The 21,895-nt window shown below is 39.4% G+C and overlaps 1 protein-coding gene across 3 annotated transcripts in view; it reads right to left on the bottom strand.

Moving 5' to 3' along the window:
- Positions 1–18,758, bottom strand: part of CCDC50 (coiled-coil domain containing 50) — a 70,045-nt gene extending 51,287 nt beyond the window's left edge. For 2 of the 3 annotated variants that reach the window (XM_034999825.1, XM_034999826.1), the window contains exon 1: positions 18,116–18,758. In XM_034999825.1, coding sequence (XP_034855716.1) covers positions 18,116–18,743 — 628 coding nt within the window. In that variant the 5' untranslated portion in view covers positions 18,744–18,758. Of the gene's footprint in view, positions 1–10,234; positions 10,990–18,115 lie in introns of those variants that run through there. The other variant, XM_034999828.1, reaches the window with a different exon arrangement.
- Between the last annotated feature and the right edge of the window lie 3,137 nt (positions 18,759–21,895).

Raw genomic sequence — 21,895 nt, 5'->3', positions numbered from 1 at the left:
TGAGCTTCCTTTCTTCTCAAGAAGCATCCCATAATCTCAAAAGGAGCTCAACCTAGAGGTCACTTGGTCTGCCTTCCCAACAAACTGGTGCTTGGGGTCTGTCCTTGCATTCCCACCAAGTGATCATGAGTGAGGCTCCCTTCAAAATCCCATATGATGTACATCTACATCATCCGATGTTGGAACAGATGTTAGAAAAGATTTCCTTAAACTAGACCAAATCTGAATGTTCTATTGATCCATCATTATTCTGTCCACTAGGGTCACAATCTTTTCCCCATACTGTATATGGTAGCCACTACTCACATGTAGCTATTTCTTCCAATTAACTAAAATTAATTTTAAAAATTCAGTTCCTCAGTCTCACTAGCCACATTTTCAGTGCTAAATAACTATGTGGGGCTGATGCCTACCATTTTGGACAGTGTGGAATACAGAACATTTCCACCACCACAGAAGCTCTATTGGACAGCACTGCTCTAAACAATAATCACAGTGTGATAAATCGGTTATTGCTAACTTAGACAACTGAACCACTCAGTAGCATTCAAAGCCATTTTATCATTCGTGGCATGTGTACACACACACGTGCATATGCACTTATATTTTAACTAACAGATGTAACTCACTTTACAGTATGGGCAACCAAGGGTTTTGAATATATTATTGGTTTTGTGTTAGCCACTGATTTATCTTCAAAATTCTTGTAAGGTATTTCTCCTATTCCTTTTTCTTCAACTATAAAGTGATGGTAATTTTGCTAACTTCAGCAGAGTGAAAAAAATCAAAAGTTGTTCTACATTTATCAAACAACTACTCTGCAGATTTATGTCACAGAAACAAAGTGAGCAAATCTCCACTTAGAAAGGAAAGTGAACAGATTTTTAATACAGTTAAAGGAATTCAATTCTGGGAAATACACCTACTGGTGGGCTACTGAATAAACCCACCGGAACACTAATACTTACTTAACCAATTACTGAAGAACTCTGCATTCTAATTAGCAAATGTACATTTGTGAACCTCAAATGACCTTGAAAATTAAACTGATCAAAGGTGGAGAAGATTCTCCTAAGTTTACTGTCTTTGGTGCACTCCTTAAAGAACAATTACATTTCACGTGGATGCTCCACTTCAGAACAATTCAGAAATATATGAATTTACACAGCAGCTAAATAATTACTTTTAATATCACAAAAATGATTTAAAAGAAATCACTCCTGCTTTAAAATGATTTATTTTTTAAATGGATTTAAAATTTCCTAATTGAACATAAAAAGATGGCTATCAAAATTACACTTAGAGGGGCACCTGGGTGGCTCAGTCCATTAAGCTTCAGACTCTTGGTTTTGGCTCAGGTCATGATCTCAGTGTCCTGGGATCCAGCAGCGAACTGGGCTCTGTGTTCAGCACGGAGTCTGTTTGCCCTTTCCCTTCCCCTGTTCCTCCCCCCAACCCCCACCTCAAATAAATAAAATCTTAAAAAAAAAATTACATTTAGAAAATGATGGGGCGCCTGGGTGGCTTAGTTGTTAAGCGGCTGCCTTCGGCTCGGGTCATGATCCCGGGGTTCTGGGATCGAGTCCGGCATCGGGCTCCCTGCTCAGCAGGAAGTCTGCTTCTTCCTCTCCCACTCCCCCTGCACAGTGTTCCCTCTCTCACTGTTTCTCTCTCTGTCAAATAAATAAATAAAATCTTAAAAAAAAATTAAAAAAGAAAATGATGAAACTCTTTACACAGTGTTTTCTGTAATACACTACACAGAACACTTGTATTCAGTGAATACTCACTGCATAAGGATGCAGTACAGTGTAACTAAGTACTCTTACTCTGATTGCAGTCCTGGCTGTAACACTCAGTAGATGAATAATCTTGAACAAATTAATATAACTTACGTTTGCTCTTTGAAATATGGGAGTGATAGCAGCCACTATAAGTACTTGAGCACTGCAGGAAATTTGTACATTAAAAAAAAAAAAAAAAGTATTGGGGTGCCTGGGTGGCTCAGTCGCTTAAGCTTCTGCCTTCAGCTCAGGTCATGATCCCAGGGTCCTGGGATGGAGCCCTGCATCAGGCCCCATGCTCCTCAGGAAGCCTGCTTCTCCCTGTCCCACTCCCCCTGCTTGTGTTCCCTCTCTCGCTGTCTCTCTCTCTGTCAAATAAATAAATAAAATCTTTAAAAAAAAAAAAAGTATTCACAAATTATTCTGATGGAGATAGTCAGACTTTCTACGTAGAAAACAACAGACCCTTAATAACCACAAGCAGTCCTCAAGATACCCAAAATACTTAAATACCTTTAGATAAGCAGTAGCAGATTTTTTTTTCAAAGCAATTTTCCACTAAGAATATCCAGATTGTAAGAATTTATTGCTTTTATTTTTATTGCATGTATCCCTAAAGAAACTCCAACCTTCTGTTGTTCCACTATTTGAGTGGCACTTTTCCTGGCATTTAAACAAGCCCTCAAATGGTTTGGCAGTCCTCAAATGGTTTTGGTTTCTGTTTGCCTTAGCCTAGAAAGAAAAGCCATCCATCTCCTTAAACCCCTGTAGGATAAACCCAGTCATGCCCATTAAAACCCAAAAGATCACATCCAACCCAACTTAAGTACAAGTTTACACCAAGAAAAGAAAACCATTTTGGTTTATTGGCTTCATATGACAAGAGAGTTTCCTTAAGTACTAGCTACTGCAAATTCTATTTACCCTGAGTCAGATATTTCCACTTTCAACTTCTCTTCTGCAAGGAGATACTTTAGCTAGCACTTTCTTTGCTATTAGGATTAGTAAACACATTTCAATTTCAAAAAATCAAGAGTAAGGGGCGCCTGGGTAGTTCAGTTGGTTAACCGTCTGACTCTCTATTTCGGCTCAGGTCACGATCTCAGATCATGAGATCAAGCCCTGAGTGGAGCTCTGCCCAGCATGGAGTCAGCTTCAAATTCTCTCCTTCTCCCACTGCCCCTCTCCCCTCTCACACTCTCTCTAAAAAAATAATTTTTTAAAAAAAATCAAGAGTAATACTCAAAATCCCCCCCGCCCCAAAATTCTGTTTCAAGTATCAGTCATGGGGTAAGTAGGCATGGTAAAAAGATTCTCTTAGAATCTTGCTCCCATAAAGCAAATTGTACTACTCACAGTTCCACTCTGGTAACCATTTGTCAGAACTCTACACACAATTCTAGTGATCTTAGATCATATAAATCTAAAAGTATGAATAAAAAACAAATGGGTAAATCTTGAGATTTTTGGAATTTCACTCTGGTATGCTGCCATATGCTCAATAATTGGTCATGTTTACTGACCAGAAATGTGTTTTTCTACAAGATATCTTGAGATCATGGGTACATTCTTAGAATTTAGGGGAATGCCTCCCCAGAAGATCAAGAGATTTATCTTCCTAATTATAATACAAGTTGGCTTACATTTAAATCAGATTTCCTAGAAATACCGTCTAAACAGAAGGAAGCAACCCAACAGTAAATTGAAAGAAGTTGGCCTGTATTTCAAAGCACACCTAGAAAATCCCTACCCTGATAACAGGGAGTTGTGCCAAGAGTTTAAAAAGTGATTCTGTCAGGGCGCCTGGGTGGCTTAGTCGATTAAGCATCTGCCTTTGGCTCGGGTCATGATCCCGGGGTCCTGGAATCCAGCCCTGCGTCGGGCTCCCTGCTCAGCGGGGAGCCTGCTTCTCCCTCTGCCTGCTGCTCCCCCTGCTTGTGTGCTCTCTCTGTGTCTCTCTCTCTGTGTCAAATAAATAAATAAAATCTTAAAAAAAAAAAAGTGATTCTGTCAACCACTTTGGCTCTCTGTGTAGTTCATCAGAGGGGATATTTTATTTTATTTTGTAAAGATTTACTTATTTTTTAGAGAGAACATGTGCGCATAAGCGGGAGTGGCAGAGGGAGAGGGAGAGAGAATCTCAAGCCGACTCCACACTGAGCACAGAGCCTGATGCAGGGCTTGATGTCAAGACCCTGAGATCACAACTTGAGCCAAAATCAAGAGTCTGACATTTAACCAACTGCACCACCTAGGAGGCCCTATCATTATCATCATCATCATCATCATTATTATTATTATTATTATTATTATTTTATTGAGAAAAATTTGTGTTCACTTTAATGGTACTTAAAAGTTAGATGTGCACTTTTGATGGTTCCCTATTCCTAAAGAGAGCTGGAAACACAGCTACTACTATGGTAAGAAAGAAGAAAACCTGAAGCATAGAAGTAAATTCCAATAAGAAAGCTGAGATTTCTTCAATAATACAAAAATAAAGAGTATATAAAGTGGCAACATTATTCTGTTTTGGGTTTTTCCTACTGTTGAAGAGTTATTTCAGAGGGAAACAAAATAAAACAAACTTTGGAGCTATACAGATCAGGATTCAAATATTGCTTTCTTAATGGCTATAAACGACCCTGGGCAAGTTATTTAATCTCTTTAAGCCTCAGGTTCCTCCTTTGTAAAATGAGAATAAATGTCTTGAGAACTGAATTAGGTTAAGTGAGGGGCCAAGGAATACATCTGTCACTCAATAAAAGGAAACTCAATAAATGGAACCTATTATTACTGGCAGCATCAGAATTAAGGAATTCTTAGGTTCCATAGTTATGTCCCATTAAGTATTTCTTCCAGTCAGGTCCCTTAACTAAGTCACTGATTAACACAGATCTAGTCACTTGTCTAGCATAGAATCTATAATAGAATATGCAATCATTGCTTTGTCTTGTGATGTGTAGAAATGTTTTCTGACAAAGAATTAAACTGTAATCAACAGCTTACTACATTTCTATAGCTCTTTCTAACTTATGTCCAACTGAAGGAGAATGTTTCCTACACATATTGTGGGCCTGAGTCAAAGGAAAATCAGTATGTATAAAATGTTTAATAAGCTCCATCACTTCAAACTTTTTTTTAATTGAATATCGAGTTAGAAAGCAAAGTAGAATTATATACGAAAGTCATATAATTAATAGTTTAATCAACCTCAAGAATGACAGGAGGGTATGAGTAGAGGTATAACTGGTCAAAATATAAACACACTAACATGTAAAAACAGTGCATGCCTAAAACTAGATGGATTTTCCTAATTTCTGTTCTTTGAGTTGCTCTAGTGAAGACTTTCTGCCAAATCCACATGACATCTTGGTATCTTTACTATAAGAAATATAGATATTTCTTGCCCAGTGTATGGAAATATGGCTAACTTTACTACAGCATATAAGGAACACACAAGTACAAAAGAGCCTTGTTCTTAATTCCAGACATCTGACAGAATTTTAGTTCTGCTTCTGTCAGCAGCTCACCACATGACCTCTGACAAGTCACTTTCCAAATTAAAACCTCAATGTCCTGAGCTGTAAGGAAACAGTCCAAATTAAGAATTCATCCAACTTTGGGGCACCTGCGTTGCTCAGTCCGTTAAGCATCTGCCTTCAGCTCAGGTCATGATCCTAGGGTCCTGGGATCAAGCCCCAGGTCGGGCTCCCTGCTCGGCGGGGAACTTGCTTCTCCCTCTGCCCTTTCCCCTACCAACTCGTCCTCTCTCTCTCTCTCTAATAAAATCTTAAAAAAAAAAAAAAAAAAAAAAGAATTCATCCACCTTAGACATAGGGTTGCATGAAATGTACTTGATTCAGAGTAAGTGATATACACTTGTCTCTTGGACACAAGCATATCATCAAAAATGTGATCATCACAGCCTATATAAAAGACTACCCTATAGAATAACTTGTGTTTCTCCTGCACCAAATACTGCTTTCTTCGTAAAATGAGACCATGTTATCAGTCATTTAGTGTTCAATGAATATAAATGTGAACTGTGTCATTAACTAAAAGGCTTATGTGGTGCCAGATGATCACAGTACAGTCTGGGAAAGTGAGCACCCTCCATATTCAGAATGCTTCTCAGAGATCACCAAATGTTTTAAGTTCGAGTGGAATGTGTTAAAATGCCTTGGATTTCTCTCTGCAATGCTACTGAAACTGGCTTCAGTACATTCTACAGTATATTTGGTTATCATGTAATTCCCCTGCAGAGGAAGTGAAAGAAAATCAGGGGCAGCTGCGTCTGTGAACAGGAAGACAAGTTGTCCAAATCCTTTCTGCTCTACAGGATTTACTTGCTTCACTGTTTTTTAAAGGAGTCAAAATTATTTTGGTGGTTTTTTTTAAAAATTAAAATAATAGCTGCCTACAAATATAAATTTATTTTTTATAGCACTGCCTGTTTTGAAAGCAGTGTTAACTCCTAATATATCATATGAAGCTCTTTGAAAGAGACTCAACAGTGTGCCCTAAGTTAGAAAATCATTCCAAATTAAGTACAATTGGACATATTCATGCCCAAAGCAAAAACTCTTGAGCTCTTGCTCATGCTTTCCCACCTTCTTTTGATCATAAATCACTCAAAGTTTGCATCCATCTCTTTGGTCTCCAACCCAAAACTTTCAGATTCTTCACAATTATCTCCCCTTATAATCAAGAACTTTAAAAACACGTGTTATGCTTGATCCGTTTAGTCAAGCTTTATAAGAAACTTGCTCCCTTTATGTCAAAATAAATCTGAGAGAAAATAGTAAACATAAAAATTATGAATGGACCCCAACACCATCTAAGAAACTTAACTGGATTCTCTAGTAACAGTGACAAAATGATACCATATAACATTCCTGGAAAATATGCACACATTAGCACTGTTTTACATAACTAAAGTCAATCCATAAACAAGTAAGCTCACTGTCTGCAAAGGAAATTACTGTGTGTTTTCAGGCCTTGATTTAACCTCAATACCAATCAACATCTTACAGAAATTTGAGAAATGGAAAAAAAAATACAACAAAAAGTAAAAGCGACTTGTTCCTAGTCTTCTTTTCCTACCCCTATGAATTCATGCAAATGATCATAGCTCTTACTCTAGTGTCATCAGTTCAGTTAGCTCAGGTCAGTCTGCCCACTGAGCACAAGCTGTCAGATAGTCTGACAAGTTTTCTGGATATCTCCTATATGTAAGGATCCCCCAAAAATACTGAAATCAGTCAGCCGCCAGTCTCATGTTGAGAGAGAAAGAGTAAATTAATACACAGAATGATCATGTTGCTTTAGGAAGTAAGTAGTTCAAAGTGGGTTGAAGAAATCACAGAAAAGAAGAAACAGGGCAGGGCAGACTTAACAGAAAATGAGCACTTGAGCGAGACCTGGTGGGGGTGGGAGGGTGTACAAACAGGCCGAATTTGGATAGTGGAGAAAGAAACTCCAGGTAGAGCAACAGGGCTCACAGGAACAACAGTCTGGAAGAAGTGAAAAAGTCAAAGTATTACAAGGCAATCTGAACAGTAATGTTATCAAGAGCTTGACTGTATACCACTACATTTTTACAGAAAGTTCTCATATCCATTTCTTCAGTTAACTGTCATCACAAGCCCATGTATTAGGCACAGTGAATATTATCTCCAATAAACAGCTAAGGAAACTAAAGCTTAGAGATACTGCATGTTATCTCTGAGTTCTTACACCTAATAGGTGGTAAATAGGAGATGTGAAACCAGGTCTTACAAGTCTAGGTTCAAGGTATTTCCCTTTAGAAAGAAGTCAGTCTGCTGAAGTTAAATTTTATACCATAAGTCTGATTTCAATTGGGATGAATTATTTAATGTATCAGTAAACTAGTGCAAATACTGCAAAATAATTCTAGGAAGAGCTCAATTACTAAAAAGATGCTTGGCAGAGTAAAAAGGTAGTCTTATTCTATATTTAAAAATAAAAAAAAATGATAGGCATATTACACATTGCCAAGTAAAGGAATCAGAAATGTCTGCATTTCTTACCTCCCTTTAATTGGCACAAATCTTTTCAACATCTGTTCTTTACATTTTGGGGGGAATATATGGAGAGAACCCATAAATGGGGAACAGAAAGAAAACTAAAAAAAATAAAATTCTGATAAACCCAAATATGAATAGCTGAATGACACCCTAATGATTTCTATTCTATAATCTAAAGAATAAGTTTTCATGTTTTACATAGTAATCAATTATGAAACAGAAAACAAATTTAGAACCTCAAGACAATCTATGATAGACAGGTACCCTTTGGGTTTTAAATGCCAATGAAAACTTCACATATCCAGAAGAGGACCTCATTCAGTCATCACATCCAACTGCCCGTGGTATTTCAGCAATGTCTCCTTTAGTTGTGTGATTACCAGTATCCATCCACTCTGGTGAAATTATTAGAATCATCCCTTTTACTCACAGTGTCTAGGTTTGGCCTATAAATTCTTTGGCAACCCTGTCTTTAAGCCTAGTAGTTATCCTAGTGTGGGGAGCTTGAAAGTCACTGACACCAAGTTCCTGGAGTTCAGGGATGTTAAAAGCACAGTAAACTGGGGTGTATCCATGGCTCCCCAACCATTTTCTAAATCTCCAGTTTCTCTTCTCCAACATACACACACAGCCAAAATGACCTTATGAAGACTGGCTCTGTGAATCTCTAATGGGGTAACTATAAAAAGAAAAGAAGAAATGCTTTGTGAGTCCACTAAAACCCAATTTGAAATAATAAGGTCTGACCATGGAAACCTGGGAAAACAAGAGAAGCAGACATGTCAAGTTAAAATCTAGCCATCACTGATAGGATAAGGGACCTTTTGTAGGCAAAGCCAGAAAGTGATTGTAAATGTAGACACTGAGAATGGGCAGTTCTTTCCAAATAGCTATTGGCCCAGATGTTAGACCAAGCTCAAGAAGTGCAGATGGGGCGACAATGATCTTTAATCAAGTCTCTTCTTTCTCTACTTCAGGTTTCCCACCTAGGCAATAAAGACTTTTGACAGTATTTGTCAACCCTAACATTCTATATTTTACAGACCTTCATAATATGAAAGAAAAAAACTAACATTTTAAAGCATTTGATAGAAAAGTGCTACTAAAATATTACTGTAATTAATACAATAAAGTAAATCATGGACTCCTCTATATAGTCATTAAAAAAAAAAACAAAGACAAAAACAAATGTTGTTGATTGGGAGGCAGTGAAGAGGGAAAGATACCCTTATAAACCACTCACACTTTTTCTATATGCAGTTAAAAGTCCTGAAGTAAAGTTAATGGAAAGTGACTCAGCCTTTATGACTCATTAGAAAAATAAAAGCCAAAAAGTCCAATGGAGACTCCCCTGGTATTTGGTCATTGAGGAGCTGTGTTGAGACTGGAAACAATCATTACACACTAAGCCTTCGAAGTGGAGTGGTAAATCAACCTAGGTACTTCTGACAGAAGTTTCTAAGAAGACGAAGTAACACTTCCTTCATGCAAACGTCAGTAATACATTTTGAAGAGAGCCAGTGATAAGCAATAAGCTAAAAATCATAAGCAAACTTTTTTAAAAAGTTCAATCTGTTTATTCATGCACTTCACTCATGAAAGCCCACAGACCCTTACTCAGAGCTGGCATATGACATACTCTTATTTTACACATGGCTTCTATCTAGAGAATCAATTTTGAAGTACCTAGAAATATATATGGAGTGTAAAGTTTTTCTTCCTCAAAAGAAAAAATCAGGTATGTCTGTATTTTTAAAAGTCACTACAAATATAAAATACACTATCATAAGAGTTCAATCAGCAATAGTCCCCAACAACACTGACATATTAAAGAAAAGTTATAATTGATGCTCATGGTGATAAGTATCAAAAAAAGTTAAATAAGGAAGATTTTTTAAAGTTTCATCAAAAATGGTCCAAAAAAACCCACTATTTGTTCCTATAAAGTACCAGATAATAAAAATTTTAAGCTTTGCTGGTCATATGGTCCCTGCCACAATTACTCATCTCTACTTTCGTAGCATGAAAGCAGCCACAGGCAATAGGCAAACAATGAGCACGGTTTTGTTCCAATAAGACTTTACTTATAGAAACTGATATATGGGGCCCCTGGGTGGCTCAGCTGGTTAAGCGACTGCCTTCGGCTCAGGTCATGATCCCAGGGTCCTGGGATCAAGTCCCACATCGGGCTCCTGGCTCAGCGGGGAGCCTGCTTCTCCCTCTGACCCTCTCCTCTCTCATGCTGTTTCTCTCTCGCTCGCTCTCTAATAAATAAATAAATAAAATCTTTAAAAAAAAAAAGAAACTGATATATGAATTTCATAGCATGTTCCTATGTCACCAATCTTTCTTCCTCTTTTTTTTTTCAATCATTAAAATACGTAAAACCCATTCTCAGCTCACCTGCTATGAGAAAACAAGTGGTGGGTAGGCTGCATTGGTCCATGGTCCATAGTGTGCAGACCCCTACCTTAGAGGAACAAATTTCAATTACTAGAGAGGGAAAAAAATGCTGCTCATTCTTGAACACTAACAGAGAAATGAGTTGCCACTGCAGAAGCTTGAGAGATTAGAGTAGGGAGGATTCCTGCACTAGGGTGACCACAGTATTTTCAGTCAGTATGTTGCAAATGTCCATTGTGTAAGTCCAAGTATATAATCGGGGTATAAAAACTACAAACTCCTGGGACTATATCCAAGAGATTTAGCTGGTATCTAGTAGGGCCAGGAATGTGTTTATAGTAAAGCTCTCAACATGAACAGTCTAATGTTGCACGAAGGTTTAAAAACCATTGACATCTGCAAAATATATATCTGATATAAGACCTGACTCCACAATATATATAAGGAACTCTCAAAACGCAATAAAAAGAAAACAATCTAATTTTTTTTAAAAAAGGGGCCAAAAGCTTAGAACACACTTCAACAAATATATAAAAATGGTAAATAACATAAGAGACTTAACATCATTAGTCATTAGAAAAACGCAGACTAAAGCCACGTGTTATTTACACACCTAATAAAATAGCTAAAAGTTAAAAACAACAACAACAACAAACACCCTGACAATGCAAACTCTGGGCAAGGAGAGCAACTGGAGCTCACACACACTGCTGGTGGGAATGCAAAATGGTACAACCACTTCAAAAAACAGTTTGACAGTATCTTATAAAGCTAAACATACACTCACCATATGACCCAGCAATCCCACCATAGGTGCTTACCCAAAAAATGAAAATTTTCTTTCACCAAAAAAAACCTCTATATGCAAATGTTTATAGGGACTTTATAACCACCCTAAGTGAAAACAACCCAAATGTTTTTCAACAAGTGAACAGATAAGCAAACTGTGGTACAGCCAAACCCTGGAAATCAACAATAAAAAGAACCAGAATTACTAATACATACAACATAGTATCAGATACATTATGCTAACTGAAAGAAGCTAAACTCAAAAAAGTACTTACTATGATCCAAATGATATGACATTTTTGCAAAGGAAAAAAACTATAGCGGCAGAAAACAAATCAATGGCTAGTGGGAGACAGGAAAACAGGGTAGAGAAGTTTGGGGGTTATGTAACTATACTGATCTTGATTGTTGGAATAATTACAAGACTATACATTTGTCAAAACTCAGAACTGTAAATTAAGGATGAATTTTTACTGTATATAAATTATGCCTCAATGAACTTGACTAAAAAGAAAAAAAACACTACTATATAAACAAAACTGATTACACCTGGTTCTGTTTTATGAGAAACTTTTCACTGTTTTTATGTCAGTGTATGGTTACCAACTATCATATGCATATGCATATGTACTTTAATGTATATGGGGGTTTTTCTTGTAAAGGAAAGGATATCAAAATAAATGGTTGTGTGTGTGTGTGTTTGTCATAACTTCTAACAGTAATATTATCTGGGAATTCTTTTGCACTGATTTCTAAATTCAAACATCTGGGAATAAATGGCCCAATAATCCCCAAGGTCCTTCTGCATGTATAAACCAATTATCCTTTGTAGGTCTTATTCAAGATCTAGGGTATCCTAATTTTACATTTTGAAGCACAGGACACCTTTAAGTGGGTCATCAGTTAAAAATATTAATTCAATAGACCTTCCACTAGCTACTTCTGAAACTGCAAATATAGCTACGATAGGTTTGTTTTTCCCCCATGACTGAGAGTGGTTCATTTTATTTTTTATTTTCTTTTTTTTTTAATGGTTCATTTTAAAAATACGCTCCTGTAGTTAGATTTCAAGCAGAGTTTACTAAAGTTTTGTGGTATCTATAAATGCTTTCTTTATGAGCAGAATATTACATAGCTTTTTATCACTAAGACAAATTCATTTATCTCATTAAAAACTCCTATACCCCTGACAAGGACTGTGGAAAAACCACGGCCTGTGGCTTTCTTTGAGTTTATTTCTCTCTATGTTCAAAGTGCCCAAGCCTTTAAACTTGAGCCCCATCAGGCTGAATACAGCAGAGAAGACATGCATGTTTTTTTTTTTAGATAGAGCATTGAGGCAGGAGTGTGACCTCCCATAGTTTACTCAGTAATTCATTTGATGAATCAAAAATAAAACCTAAAAAAAGGTTTTAATTAAAAAATAAAATAAAGCCGATATTAACTCATTAACATTCATATCAAACATTATCCCTAAAATAACTTCAAAACATCTCTGAAATTGTCATTATGTTCATTCTACTGTTCTAAGCATAAGACAGTATTAATGAAACACATTAGAAATTAATCTTAAGTATCGACAAAATAATTTAAAAGACAGAAATGACGAGCGGAAGGGGGAAAAGGAAGAAAAAGGAAGGGAAAAGGTGGGAGAGAAGGGAGAAAATGGGAGAGGAGGGAGAACGTAGGAAGGGAGAGAATATTTGCAGCTTTAAATGTTTCTAATTCTAGTCCCAATGTGCTAATTCCTAGCTACTTAACCTCAGCAGTTCCGTACAACTCACTTCCCCATCCTAGCCCTCAGACTTTCCTCCGGAAAATGAGGAGGTTGGCTTAGATTAGTGGTTTTTAATGCTTTCTACTCTGAGATCCTTTGATTAAAAATCAATTAACTTTACAGTTTGACATAAGGAAGAAGTTGTTCTTTAGGTACCTGTTAGTTAAAAAAAAAAAAAGTTCAATGACTTAAAAAGTTTATTAAAAAAAATCTTAATTTACAAATGACAGCTATATCCATTTTTTAAAATTCATCCAAGCAAGAAAGTATTGCATCCTTGCATATAACAACATATTGGAAGAGTTTTTCTTTTTCTTTTATGTGAGAGGCATTTTGGGTGCAGTATGAATTTAGAGGGTTCTTTACAGCAACTCCTTGAACTCTACACAACTGCCTCTCCACTACAGTGAAGATCATGTCCATGCACGACAGGGCATGTTTTATTGTGTAACTACCCTTGTGCAACAGGGGGCACACATTTTTTTAAAATATGTATCTAAGATTCTTTCCAACTTCCAAATTGTGAGATAAGTGCATTAAACCTATTACTCAAATAAAAATCAAAACCACAAAAGAGCATTTGTTAGGTGTTTTCACTAAAATTTTATTCTTAATAATGATTACCTCCAAGGACAGAAGGAAGAGCATAGCTTTTTTTTTTTTTTTTTACTTTTTATGTTTTATATATTTATACAGGATAAATCTGTTTTTAAGATGCACCTATGAGAAAATAAACATTAGAAAAAAAGATTAAAAGGTTTGGTATAAAAAATAAAATTAAAAAAAAATTTTTATAAATTTAATTCTGGCATTGTGATCTGTGAGCCCATGGTTAAAAGGCATTATCCCTGCCCTTTAGGAGCCGAGACTCTGAGAAGGAATATAAATATTATTTTTAATATATAATAATAATATACTATGCCAGAGGTATGATTCCTGAACCAACAGGGAGCATTTAATAATACACTCATTCATTCATTCATTCACTCACATATGCAATATTTGCTGAATATTTCCTGGCTATGTTAAAGCCAGACGAGGGTAAAGAAAGATAAATAAGATACAAATCTCCCAACTCAAGTAGATCCAGCCACTGTCTCCTTAAAAAACAGTAACAATAAAAACTTGCTATAGAATTTTGAAGAAAAGAGAAAGTGAGTTTGCCCTGGAACCAGATGCTATATATCTCACAGACAATGCCTTCACATTACATGCCTAGTGTGCACGTGATATGCTTAAAATCTCTGGGAAAACTTGCTTAACTTACTACACCAGACCTAACTTTGTATCTTTCCCCTTAAAATTCTGGATTTGTACCATTAATTTAATTTACCTCATTAGGTCACTGGGGTGTCCTGGACCTAAAATGAATCAGTGCTTTCGAGACATATTTTTGAAAATGTATTACACTTTATCTTTCATAAAAGAAAAAATATTTTCTTTCAGAACAGCTAGCTGCTTTTACTTCAAGAAAAATCACTAGGTGCATTGACTTCAGATGTGCACCCACACACAGAGTTAACCAACTCTGGAGATGGTGGAACTTTCCATCTGAAGACTAGTACAGACATATAATACATACTGCATTTCTTACTGCTGCAAGAGAAGAAGAAAGAAGGCTGGCACTGGGAACTGATGGGAGGGTTGGTGTATTGTGCTAAATGGTTATAAATGGGAAAACTCTAATGCCTATAAAATTACAAAGGAGTTGGTAAAAGTTTAAAAGGGTCTAGAAATGGCTTTGATGGACAGGCTAACATTAGCTCTTGGACCAACACTTTAAGGGTCAAAACTCTGTTAGACAGGAGAAGGGTCAAGAGTATGATGATAAATGAGCTACTCCAAATTAAGTAGTGATATGGGAATCTAAGTGGAAAGGGCAAAAAAGGAAAGTGAGAGGTCTGGACTATTGTGTCAGAAAGAAAATTTGGGGGCACCTGGGTGGCTCAGGTGGTTAGACGTCTGCCTTCAGCTCAGGTCATGATCCCAGGGTCCTGGGATGGAGCTCCACATCAGGCTTCTGACTCAGGGGGGAGCCTGCTTCTCCCTCTCCCCCTTCTCATGCTCTCTCTCTCTGTCTCTCTGTATCTCTGTGTCTCAAATGAATAAATAAAATCTTTAAAAAAAAAAAAGGAAGAAAGAAAGAAAATTCAGCAAAGAAGCTAAAATTGACCAAAAACCTAAGTCTGTCAACTGAAGAAAAGCACTCACTTTTAGAAAAATACATACCCAGCTCGGATCTAAACTAAGAAACTTAGAGAATACTGTTGGAACCTGACTACACCTTTGTCTAACATTCGCAAATTGCATGATGCATTTGAGTTATACTTTAAAAAACAACAGCTGGAATTATTTCAAATCTTGTTGGGTAGAAGCTCAAATGTTTCAGAAGAAATAAAGGACTATTCCTAAACATTGGCAACAGTATTTCCATTACAAAAAGTATGCATGTGTTCCAAATGTGCTTTTAAATCAGAAATAATGATGTGTTGGCATTTAGCTAAACTTAATTCCTTTCACCTACATATGAACTCAAATGTGTCCCTTTATCTCCTATTTTAAGAGATTTCCTAAGGTAAAAATACTGCTGTAACTTTGGTTTTTTTAAAGGTCTGTCCAAATGATGAACATCTTTGACCACCTTAAAACTAAACAAGCAAGCACTGGATTTTAACCTAGAAAAGAAAATTTTAAAATATTAAAATATTCCCTGATGTCAGCTGTTACCCATGACCTCTGTTGACATGTTCACAACAAAGGTCACAAGGCTCCTCAACCTCTCCCAAAGAAAAGGCAGTGGGAAGCCACAGACATCCACTGCATTATTCTTAATCTCTATTGAAATCCACCCTATGACCCCAAATCGTAATTGTATATCAATCTACCAAAGTTTAGACTGAAAAGAGAAGTGGAGGAGACAGATTTTTAAAAACAGAGCTTAAAAATCTATGCCAGGATATTAAGCAATTTACCACTAAACTTTCCTTACAAACTGAGTTGGAGTTTCAGTATTAAGAACAGTCTCAATGTGTATGTTTTATCCAAACATGGGCACCACCTTTATTCTCTTTAAATTAGGGTTCAAAGGCATTGTTAGGGAGTTACTGGGCCATAATTAAGAGTTATATTAGAGAAAGATATCCTTTATTAAGACTTGAATACTTCCCAGATCAAAAACTACACCACCAATAGGAGGTTCCTAGCCTAATACATCATTTCCTTTGAGGATCTTGGAACCAGAAAAGTCAGATGCTTACAAAGACAATGATCTCAACAATTTCTGACCACCTTCAAAATCAATCAGTATTTAATTCTAACTTAATGAAAGAGCCACACCAAATTTCCTTCCTACTTAACCATATCACGCAAACTGGATTGCCAAACACCACATTATGCAAAGTGAAAGCCAATTTGAATGTGCAAAAATTCCAGAGTTTAGGAATAGAAACATCTTGCATTTTTAGATGAAAAGTGTTTTTTTGAACTCCTTGAGAATGTACTAGAATAAATCATTCATCATTCATGTCTTGGTTAGAAACCAGAAGACCTAAGAGTCATATAAAAGCATATACAGAAAGTGAGTTTCGAGTTTGTTCCAGGTCAGCGACAGGTACAAGGGGCTGGGTAAAATCACAGCACCACAGGATTAATACTTTACCTGTTAAGGTTGTGTTTGAACTCCAGTGTTCACTCTACTCATCACCCACCCCCAAGGAAGCACGACACACTATACAGGGTCACTTTTTCTTTAGGGACGTCCAACATACAGACATCTGTCCATAAAACTCCTACCCAAAAGGCTAAGTACAACCAGACAATCTCAGAAACTAGGACTTTTTTTTTTTTTTTTTTAAGATTTTTATTTATTTGACAGAGAGAGAGAGACAGCGAGAGAAGGAACACAAGCAGGGGGAGTGGGAGAGGGAGGAGCAGGCTTCCCGCCAAACAGGGAGCCCGAAGTGGGGCTCAATCCCAGGACCCTGGGATCATGACCTGAGCCAAAGGCAGACGGTACACGACAGAGCTACCCAGGCGCCCCAGACTAGGACTTTCAAAGTGTAGATCTGCCTTTCCTCTCACTCAGGCACCAGACTTGACAGTGCTGTGAAAACTACATTTGAATGTGAATACCTGAATCTTCACCAAAGCCTTGCTAGAAACTGAAAGGTTGAAAGATCTCAGGCCTAAGCTCTAATACCCTTCAGGAACAATAGGACAAGCCTGGCCCCATTAAAAATTCTACATAAAACCAGTTACTCTATCTCCCAGTGTTTCGAACTCTGGGAAAAAAAAGCAGTCAAGCTTACTTGGTACTTTGGGGTCGGCCTGAACACCCACAAGACCATCAGAGTCAAATCAAGTTGTCAGTGAAACATGCAGTTCCAAGAAAGCAAAAATTATTATTTTCAATTCCACATTCCCAAGACACCCCAGGCCACATTGTTCAACTGAAACAAATGACATTCACAACAAAGACAACCTCTGCAAGCCTGGATAGCACTCTGGGATTTCCACACTTCCGGGGCCAAAGAAGAGCCAAAGATAACTAAAGGTTAAGGTGCTCCAGCACCCAAAATTTCAACAACAACAACAAAAATGCTAGATCTTGGAGCAGTCAACCAAGAGCAGGGGAGGGAAGTCAAAAGGCTAAGTGCCAGTAGCTAAACCAGACCAGTACTGATCAACCGTAATTTCCCAGGACATCAGTATAAAGAGCCTTTAAAAAAATCAAGGTCACCAGTCAGTCCTCCGTTCCCCCTTACCCCTTGCTTTTCCTAAGAAAATGCTTATAGCAGCTTCCCATCAGCCTGCCCACGCTGGGCTGTGCCAAGACTAAACTTTTAAACCTTGAGGGAGGTGGGAAAGTCAGCCAGCCAGACGCTGGGCTAGGAAAAGTGGCGAGAAGGAGGGAAAGAGTCAAGTTTCAAAACAAAGGCTCCACAAGGAACTGAGTGTCAACCCCTCCCCACTTCCTAGCCTTCAAGCCAGCTAGGCTGGGCCTTGATTTTTAAGGACACAAGTAAGTCAGATGTACCCAGCTCTTGAGCGTTCACCAACGCTTTGCTCTTCGCTAGAACATTTGCACAACCACTTGCTGAGGGTGGTGCTATCCTCTCTCCCCGCATTTCCTCGCACACGAGAAACTGGGCTCAGGACGTAATGACTCGCCCAAGGTACCACAGTAAAGCCTCAGTCAATTCTGTCCCCGACCAGGGCGCCAGGGCCTCGGGGTCCAAAAAGACGGCTTCCCCGCCCGCAGAGAGCCAGGCTGGGAGAGGCGAGGGGCCCCGCGCGCCTCGCGCCCCGGCCCCTACCTTCCTTGACTCCGGGCAGCTTGGACTGGTCGATGGTGACTTCAGCCATGTTGGGCCGGGGTCCCGGCCGCCGCTCGCCGCCCGCTTGCCCGCCGCCGCCGGCCCCGAGCGCGGCCCCGCGCGCAGCAGCAGCGCCCGACGCGGCGCAAAGTCCGGCCGGCAGCGCGCGCCGACCGGGGGGAGGAGCGGCCGCCGCGGAAGGGCTGGCGACAGAGGCGGCGGGAGACCCGTGCCGGCGCCCCAGGCTGGCGGCCCAGCTACCCCGCCGCCGCCACCTGCTCCCGCGCCCCCAGCCCGATTGACACCAAATATCCGGAGCCCGGAAATGGACCCGGGCCGTCCAGTACGGAGGGAGAGAGGAGACAGAAAGGCAGGCGGGCGGGCCCGGGTGGGGAGGGGAGGGAGGCTGCAGGTCTGTAACCGCAGCTGCGAGTGGCTGGTGAGCGAAGATCGGCGCCCGCGGCCGCCTCCCCGCTGTCTCCTTTGGGCGGTGCGACGCCCCCGAGGCTGGGGCTCCCGCTGTGCCCCCGCCCCCGGGCCTCCCTATCCTCGGAGGGTCGCGTCTGTCGGTGGGGCCTTTGTGTCCGGAAGGCCTCAACAAAAGGGCCACCTGGGTTACCCAGAACATAGTCGGTATTGTCACCGGCGTCTACAGCATTCTGTGCTCTGGTTCCGGGGCTGAGATTCCTGTTGCCTGGCTCTGTCTCAGGCATTCTCTGCCTCCCGGGATTAGGGAAAGGATAACATATGGACAGGAAAACCTCCAAGACAACCTACAGTAGAACTAGACAACAGCTGATATCTGGGCCAGTTTAGAGAAGAGAGCGTTCACAACCAGCTGGGGAACTGAGTCATTCATTCATCAAAAACGCACGACTGTCTACCAAATGTGATGTTAGGTACTGGGGGTGATAAAACGGATCTCAGACGTTTCAGACATGGTCTCTCTTATGGCATGTCACATATTGGACTATAATTGTGAGATTTCCATCTCCCAAAAATAGACATCCTGTCTGCATCTTCTGGCAATAGAATTCTCCCTCCCTCTGGGACTCCGTCCTCAGCAGTGGGCTCTTCTCCCAAGCCTGTGCAGTCATAGAACCTCCCTACCACCACCACCACCCCCACCACCACCCACACATGTTCATCGAAGGATGGGTGTGTGACCAAGACAGGTCGAGCAGAATACTTCCCTGGGATTATTGCCTAAAGAGGGACAAGTACTTTATGTTTTCTATGGGGAAGCTTTGCCCTCCCTAGTAACAATGAAACCAAACTACAGAAAGAGCAAAGATAAGAAAAGAGCGATAAAGAGGGCATGTTCTGATACTACAATGCCTGGAATAGCTGGGATGCCTGCAGCTCCTGGATTCCGGGATCGACCTCCAACATCCTCTCAAATTTAAGCTAGTAATTTTACTCTCTTAAGCTTGTAAAAATTGATTTTCTTTCATTCATAACTCAAAGAGTCTCAGTCTGGCAGGCCACATGGAGGAGGTTTTATTTGGACTGGCTATTTAAAAAATAGGCAGATGTAGGCTAACAAAAATTTAGAAGACTTTCTAGGACTTTCTAGGCCAGAGCGTGATCAACTATGGCTCACAGGCCAAATCTAGCCCATTGGATTTTTTTTTTTTTTTTTTTTAGAGTGGGAGAATAGAAGGGTGGAGAATGGCAGAGGGAGAGGGAGAGAATCTCAAGCAGGCTTCCAGAGTGGATCCTGAAGTGGGGCTGGATCCCTCCACCCTGATATCATGATCTGAACCAAAATCAAGAGTCCTACCGCTCAACTGACTGAGCCACCCAGGAGCCCCAAGCCCACTGGATTTTAATGACTGCATTTTATATGCTAAAAGGATTACATTTTAAGTGATTATGTCAATACAATGTAATATTTTCAATTTGGCCTCTTAGGTTTCAAAATCTAAAATATTTACTATGGGACCCTTTTCAGAAAAAGTTTGCTGACCAGTATTAAGTAGAAAGAACACTCAGTAAGTTAAATGTTTGAATAGGAAGGTGATAATATTAGGAAGGTAGTTGTATGGTGATTTTTAAGTTCCTTGCCTTCTACTGACTTTTTTTTTTTTTTTTTTTTTTACTTTATGGTTGTAGAGAATATTTGTAATAGATATTTTTGGTTTCCCTCTCCAAATCCATTGTCTCCGCTTCTCTGCCATACTCTGCCCTGGGAGCTGACATTTATGAATACATCACCAGGACCTCCTTGCCTTGTGCTTCCTGTTGAGTTAGACCAATGGGAAGCGCTGTCAGAAGATCAAAAGAAGGCGGGAGAGAAATACCAGCCTATGAATTACACTCTTCTCCCCCTCGAACTAGGCCAAAGTTTTGGCCATACCCTGGCCTTCTGATTATAATGCCTGTCCCGAAGCTTCTTTTCCATGGCTATAGCTCTCATGGGTCTCTAATAATACCATTTTCTTCCAGTGCCCCTTCAGGCCTAGGGTTGTAAAGGCTTACCACCATTGCTAGTTCCTTGAACCACACCCACACCTCTGTAATAGTCCTTCATTATATTCTTTTCAATTAAACCATTTTGAGTGTGGCTTATGTTTTCTGCCTAGACTCTGACTGATATGGTAAATAAGATATGCCAAAGGGTCACTGCTTTGTTTTCCTTAAAAACATCCACATTTCTGCCCTAGAGAAAAAACAAATAAATATATACAAAGTCATGTCTATTATTTAGGGAATTAGCCGCCTTCAACAGAAAAAGTAATGAAAAGTGACCAGAAGCCCCTTTCTGTTGCTGGACCAGATGACCTGGAAATCCCCGCAAAAGTCAGGCTATCCTTCTCCACCTCCACCCTTACTCTGTATCTAACCCTGACCTGAGCAGTTAGAGCTCGGGGTTACAGGATCAGCACTTTCCAGCACAAGACTGAAATGACTAAATGTCTTTTGATGATTTAAAAGGAAATGAATGCATAGTGAATTCCTATAACTAGTTTATGTATTTTAATGTCCTGAAATGTCAATTTTGCAGTATCGTTCCAATTTTAGTATATGTGCTGCCGAAGCGAGCACTCAATTTTGCGGTAAAAAGAATCAAAAGATAGGCTTCCCAGAGGAGGTACAAATCCCTAATTTTAAGCAGATCTCAAACAAGAAATTCAGAGCTAAATTGCAACTCAAATGCCACAGGGAGAAATAAGAGTTTATTTATAAGATAGTATCAAACCACTAATTGAGTAGATTATTATAAAGGAGAATTATATGATACATTTTCTATGTGAAGAGGGGAAATTTGGGAATAACAAAACACATGGATTGGAATGGGGAGAGTTTGGCCATAAGAAGTCAAGTAGGGGGCGCCTGGGTGGCCCAGACGGTTGGGCGTCTGCCTTCGGCTCAGGTCGTGGTCCCAGGATCCTGGGTCGAGTCCCTCATCGGGCTCCCTGCTCCTTGGGAGCCTGCTTCTCCCTCTGCTTCTCTCTCTCTCTGTCTCTCATGAATAAATAAGTAAAATCTTTAAAAAAAAAAAAAGTCAAGTAGGAAAACCAGAACACTCAAGAGACAGCCAAGTGGTACAAGATGGTGAACTCCATGAGGGCAGGGATTTTTCATCTGTTTTATTCACTACTATCCCTAATACCTAGAACAGTGCCTGGCACCCCATTCTTAAATATGTCTAGCATCTTTGAAGTTCATACCCTCAGACTCCCTACATCTCCTATGGTAGTTATTTACATACCCTTGGGTAACTTCTTGTTCTTTCAAGATGATAGCTTCTTTCTCATTGTGTCCATCATCATGTAA

The sequence above is a fragment of the Mirounga leonina genome, unplaced genomic scaffold, assembly GCF_011800145.1.
Source record: "Mirounga leonina isolate KUSES-001 unplaced genomic scaffold, KU_Mleo_1.0 Mir_115, whole genome shotgun sequence".
NCBI lineage: Eukaryota > Metazoa > Chordata > Mammalia > Carnivora > Phocidae > Mirounga > Mirounga leonina.
Note: the sequence above shows the minus strand (reverse complement) of the source record. Positions and strands in the feature narration are given on the sequence as shown.